Consider the following 6,634-nt stretch of genomic DNA (forward strand, 5'->3'; position numbering starts at 1 on the left):
ATGTCTCTAGTGATCCCTGAGAAGTTCCAGTACATCCTGCGAGTACTCAACACCAACATCGATGGGCGGCGGAAAATAGCCTTTGCCATCACTGTCATTAAGGGTGTGGGGCGGAGATATGCTCATGTGGTGCTGAGGAAAACGGACATTGACATCACCAAGAGGGCTGGAGAGCTCTCGGAGGACGACGTGGAGCGCGTGGTCACCATCGTGCAGAACCCACGGCAGTACAAGATCCCAGACTGGTTCTTGAACAGACAGAAGGACATGAAGGATGGCATGTACAGCCAGGTTCTGGCCAATGATCTAGACAACAAGCTACGTGAGGACCTGGAGCAGCTGAAGATCAGAGCTCACAGGGGGCTGTGCCACTTCTGGGGCCTTCGTGTCCAAGGTCAGCACACCAAGACCATTGGCCGCCGGGGCCGTACTGTGGTATATCCAAGAAGAAATGAGTCCCTGGGCCTTCACTGTTAATAAATAGTTTATATACCTGGTGGGGGGAGGGGGAGACTATCAGCTGTTCTTCCAAAGTTTGATTGCCAGCACAACCAACTACATATCCTGAAGGATATGATGCCCTCTTCTGGCTTCTATGGGCCCTGCATGAATGAGTGCACAGATATGTATTCAGGCAAAATATCCATACACACACACACACACACACATACACACACATATATATTAAAATGGAAGCATTATCTGGGGCTAGTCAGGTGTGGTGGCATACACCTGTAGTCATAGCACTTAGGAAGTCAGGTGGAACATCAGAAGTTCAAGATTATCCTTGACTGCATAGCCAGTTTGAAGCTAGCCTGGAGTACATGAAAGCAAGCAAGCAAGCAAACAAGCGTGCGCACACACACACACACACACACACACACACACACACACACACACACGGTTCTTCTAACCAAAGTTTCTTGGGCATCTTCAGACCAGATGGTAGTTGGCTGAGTTGTGAGTGGTTCCTCTCTGAAGATGCAACTTCCTTCTGTTGACACAGGCAGTTACATCTCTTTCATCTGCTTTCCAATTTCCTACCATTTCTGGGCCTCTCTGATAGTCTCTTGTGTCCTCTCATTCTCCTATTCCTAATTCTAACCTTACATTCCTTTACTATTATGTGATAGATTTTTGGAAAGGAAAGAAGAAAAGTAGCCAAGCCAGAAAGAACCATAAGATTGAGCTTAGGGATTACTTTTTCTCAGAAACTTTCTCTACAATATCTGCACAGCTACCTCTTCTACCTCGGCCAAGATTTTGTGGTTAAAATTTAAGGTTTCTGAGCTTCCATTGTACTTGATGCATCATGTCACCAATTTCTGTTTACGTATGTGTTGCCATGACTGGACTGTGAAAGCAAGTGGGGGGGGGCTCATTGACTTTTTTTTTTTTTTTAATCCCAATTGCTCTTAAACATTTTGGGAATGAGTGTGTGCTTCTGCATAGCCAGCCATATGATCCAGGCTTCACAAACATGCACTTTTACATTTTCCTCCTGGTGGCCCAGGAGGCAGAGTCAAGTGGATCTCTGAGTTTGAATTTGAGGCCAGCTTGGTCTACAGAACAAGTTCCAGAACAACTAGTCTAGACCCTGTCTTGAACACAAACAAATGAGAGAGAGAGAGAGAGAGAGAGAGAGAGAGAGAGAGAGAGAGAGGCTATAGCTTAGAGATGTTTCTTTTTGGTGTTGTGTTTTCGTTGTTGTTGTTGCTTTTGAGACATGGTCTATGGTATATATAGTCCTGGCTGCCCTGGAACTCCATATATACACCCGCTGGCCTTAACACAGAGATCCACCTGCCTTGGACTCCTGAGTGCTGTGTACCACCATAATCAACCTTTTTTTTTTTAAGTTTATTGTTACCATTCTTAATTATGTGTAGAGTGGGTGTCTGTGTGTGGTATTTGAACATGAGTGAAATAGCCTGAGAAGTCCAGAGGCAACAGATTCCCCTGGAGAAAGGAGGGAATCAGGAGTCACCATACATGGGCACTGGGAACCAAACTCAGTTCCTCTGCAAGAGAGTGTGCACTTTTGCCTGCTGAGCCACTGATGGAGTTCCTCTTTTTGGTTATTTTTGTGCAGTGCTGGGCCTTGCACATCCTAGGCTTGTGCTGTTGTCACCGAACTGTGCCCAGTGCTTAAAGATATTTAAACTCACAGTGTTCTTCCTCCCTCTCATAGTCCCCCTTTTTCCAAAATCCCTTTCTCTTGTCATTTTGGTATCAATAGGTTCCCCTGCTTGTTCCACTTACTTGGGAAGGTTAATTCCATCGATGTCTCTGGATCTTTGCAATCTAAGCCCAGTTTCACAGCCAGCTGACATCTGTCCTTACTGCCTCTGGACTCTCTCCCTTTCTTACTTCTAGGGACAAGAGGATTCAATCTTTGGGAATTTAGGCTGGAAGGCTAAAAACAGCAGGGCAGTGGTGTTGCATGCATTTAATCCTAGAACTCAGGAGGCAGAGGCAGGTCAATCTCTGGTCTATAGAACTAGTTCTAGTACAGCCAGGACTACACAGAGAGACCCTGTTTCCAAAAACCAAAACCAAAATAAATAAACAAATAGTGAGGCCTGCCAGGAGTGGTGGCACATACCCTGTAGAGACAGGCTGATCTCTGTGAGTCTGTGACCAGCCTGGTCTTCATAGTGCGTTCCAGGACAGCCAAGGTTATGGGGAGACAAGGACAGAGAGTCCTCAAAAACAAACAAAAGGTGCTTGCTACCAAGACTGATAAAGTGTTTTTATTCCCTGGACCCACATGGTAGAAAGTGAAAAACTGACTTCTGCAAGTTTTCCTGATTTCCACCCATGGTATATACAGAATAAAATAAATAAGTATAAATAAATACATAAAACAACAAAAGAAAGAAAACAAATCCCAAATGTAAACATTTAAATATTCTTGGTTTTTACTGTTTTTTTTTTTTTTGCCAAAGTCCTACTCTTGATCCATTTGACTAACTTTTCCCTTCTTTTTATTGTCAGACCTCTCTTATGACCACCATCCTTATTCAAGCCTCTCTCATAATTATCATAATTATATTTATTCCATGTGTTTTTTCTTATTTATCCTACTCTTCACCATCTGTCATATATATTTGAATAATATATATATTGAATAATATATATATTGATATATAATTGAATAAACATTTTTGAGCATTTAGTGTATTATCTTCATTATGTTAAGCTAGATAAGATGGATCTATGTCCTACTTATCATTTATTTCCCTGAGATACTGATTTATAAATGATAGTGCACATGCCTCACCCACTCCCTTCTCTGTGTTTGTTTTTGCTAATGCTAGATATTGAACCTAGAGCCTCAGACACATGAGGTATAAAGGTTTGAACTAGGAGGTGTTAGAGGAGGTGTGTCATTGACAGTGGGCTTTGAGATTTCAAAAGCCCACTCCAGTCCCAATCTCATTCTCTGCCTGCAATTTATGGATCAGATATGAGATCTCAGATACTGCTCCAGTGCCTGCCTGCCTGCTGCCACATCTCCCTGCCAAGATGATTATGAAATAACCCTCTGAAACAGTAAGCAAGCCCTCCCTCAACTTAATGCAGTATGAGTTGCCTTAGTCATGATGTCTTTCCACAGCAATAGAACAGTAATTAAGACACTAGGTAAGTCTCTATCACTTACCTGCATCAGTAGCATAACTCTTGGCTGTTTTAAACAGGATCTTACTACGTAGTTCAGGCTGCCCTTGAACTCTATGCAGCCCAAGCTGGCCTCAACTTATCCTTCCACTTTGGCATTCTGAATGCTGGAATTACAGGCTTGTCAACAAACCTGGCCAAGTAAGGCAATACTTCTTATCCTGAATTCTTAGGCCTGTGTGTTTAGTTTAGTTTAGTTTTGTTTTGTTTTTTTTCCACTTGGGTTTTTTGAGACAGGGTTTCTCTGTGTAGCCATGGCTGTTTTGGGACTCAACCTGTAGACCAGGCTGAACTATAACTCAGAGATCAGCAGTGGGCCCTTGCTCTTTTTTTAAAGTTATTTTTATTTTATGTGTATAAGTATTTTGCCTGCATGTATGTATGTACATTATGTATGCACCTGCTGCCCAGGAAAGCCAGAAAATGCCATCAGATCCTCAGAACTGGAGATTTAGACAGTCATGAGCTACCATATGAGTACTAGAAATTGAACCTGGCTCTGTCCACTGTGTCATCTCTCCAATATTTCTTATTCATATTTAACACACACACACACACACACACAAATATAATACACACATATATATTTCTTCTTTTTTCTTTTTTCTTTTTTTTTTTTTTTAAGATTTGCTATTTATGGCCAGGTGGTGGTGGCACACACCTTTAATCCCAGCACTCGGGAGGCAGAAGCAGGTGGATCTCTATGAGTTGAGGCCAACCTGATCTACAGAGCAAGTTCCAGGACACCAGGACAGGCTTCAAAGCTACATAGAGAAACCTTGTCTCAAAAAACAACAAAAATTTTATTTTGCTATTGATTTTTATATTATGTGTATGAGTGTTTTGCCTGCCCATATATGTGTACCTGTGGAGGCAAGAAGAAGACATCAGAGCCTCCATAACTGAAGTTACAGATTGTTGTGAGTTGCCATGTGGGTGCTGGGAGTCAAATCCCAGTTCTCTGGGAAAGCAGCTAGTGCTCTTGACCAGGAAGATGTCTCTCTAGGTCCTTTTTATTTAATCTTCACCTTCTCAAATAGCATGCAGTTCTATCTTCCCAGCAACACTCATCTATTTGTTGTTCAAGAGTCTCCTTTGTTTCTTCTATCTCCAAGTTTGTTCTTTCTCACTTTGTCCTATCTGGGGCAGCACTGTTCTTTCCTGCTTTCCCCACTGCTTTCTGCTTACTTAGTTAATGCTTTAATTCATTAAGCAGATACCAACTGTCTACTAAGGAGCAGGCTACCTTATCTTTAGGATAAAGAGTTCCCCTGGCCTCTCCTTTGTTTTTCTTTCAAATGGGCTTCCCTTCTATTTTCTTTTCTTTCTTTCTTTCTTTCTTTCTTTCTTTCTTTATTTATTTATTTTAACAGGGTTTCTCTGTGTAGCTCTGGCTGTAGTGGAACTCACTCTGTAAACCAGGCTGGCCTCAAACTCAGAGATTTGCCTACCTCTGCCTCTCCAGTGGTGGGATTAAAGTCTGTGCCACCACAAGCTGTTTTCCTTACTTTCAAGTATTCTTTTATTTCCTCCTTTCTCCTCTCTTCCTCCCTTTACCCACTTTTGACAGGGTCTCAAAATAACTCCCTCAGGCTGCCTACAACCTAACTACCAAACAACCAGAGAATTATCTTGGGCTCCTGATCCCCTCCCCCCAAGAGCTGGGATTACAGGTACATGTCCCTGTGTCCATCCCATATGTAGGAAGAGCAGTAGTCTGGGCCAGAACATCTGAGATCTGGCCTCTAATACAGATTCATTGCGTAATCCTGAGACAATCATGGACAGTATCTAGCCCTGGTAAAGACAATTTACATATCTGAAACTTTGGGTTATGGGTCACCAACTATGGTCTAGGACTCAAATCCAGCCAGGTTTTTTGTTGTTGTTGTTTTTTTTTTTGTGTGTGTGTGTGTGTGTGTGTTTTTTTTTTTTTTTTTTTTTTTTTTTTTTTTTTGGTTTTCTTTTCAGACGGGTTTCTTTGTATTGCTTTGGAGGTTGTCCTGGAACTTGCTCTGTAGACCAGGCTGGCCTCAAACTCCAGAGATCCTCTTGCCTCTGCTTCCTGAGTGCTGTGACTGAAGGCATGTGCCACCAACGCCCAGCCCAGCCAGTTTTTGAACAAATCACTTTTGCCTTTTTGAATAGTTAGAAAAAAAAAAATACAGAGACCATGTTGTGACATGTGAAATTTACTTCAAATCTAATTTTCAGTATTCAAAAGTTTACTTTTTCAGCCTTGTTGCCCAATCTGGCCTCTAACTCCCCATTCCAAGCAACCCACTCTCTCCAGCCTCTCCCGTAGCTGGGACTACAGGAGCATGCAGATCCTCAGGGACAAGTTATTTTACTGCACATGGTCACACCTATTTACTTAACACATTGAAGCACACAATTTAGCACATGCCAAGTGGATATTTACTAGTCGACCTCATAGAAAAAAGCGTGCCAACAGCCGCTTGAACTTCTGCCAGGATCCCTGTACAGGTCATCACTTGGGCCTCCCTCTTACCTCCCTCCTTAAAGTAGCTAGGTGGTGGCACCTGGATTTCAGTACCCTCCTAAAATGTCTGACTCAGCTGGCCTGCTGGCATTTACTAGGGAGATAGTACAGCGACAATTTAAGGGCCAGAGCTTCGACTCTGCGGATCATGCACTGAGCTTTTGAGGGAGAGAAGATTCCCCCGTGTCCCTGCACTTCCTCCTCTGTGCATGACAGATAACGCAGCGCCGTGAGATTAGAAGTGGGAAGCGCTCGAGCGACGTGTTCACGTGCTTCTACTAATGCCTCCACTCGTTTCCTGAGGAAGCACACGGGCCTGCGCAGCACACAGGCGGGAGTAGGCGGCGCCACAGTTCCCACTCTTTCTGACCAGGACGCATCCCTCCCCGTCGCCTGTCAATCAAGCGGCAGCGGGGGGGCGTGGTGTGACGGGCAGGGCAGGGCGGGGCG

The 6,634-nt window shown here is 43.5% G+C and overlaps 1 protein-coding gene across 1 annotated transcript; it reads left to right on the plus strand.

Annotated features, from left to right (window-relative positions):
* LOC127219705 (40S ribosomal protein S18-like) lies at window positions 1-488 on the plus strand. Its single transcript, XM_051181475.1, has one exon. The coding sequence runs from the start codon at window positions 1-3 to the stop codon at window positions 475-477; it is 477 nt and encodes a 158-aa protein (XP_051037432.1). The 3' UTR covers window positions 478-488.
* Window positions 489-6,634: the final 6,146 nt, after the last annotated feature.

This window comes from Phodopus roborovskii, unplaced genomic scaffold (assembly GCF_943737965.1).
Source record: "Phodopus roborovskii unplaced genomic scaffold, PHOROB, whole genome shotgun sequence".
Classification (NCBI taxonomy): Eukaryota; Metazoa; Chordata; class Mammalia; order Rodentia; family Cricetidae; genus Phodopus; species Phodopus roborovskii.

Excerpts from the sequence above, each read along its gene's own strand:
- LOC127219705 (XM_051181475.1), top strand. The coding sequence starts at position 1 with ATGTCTCTAGTGATCCCTGAGAAGTTCCAGTACATCCTGCGAGTACTC.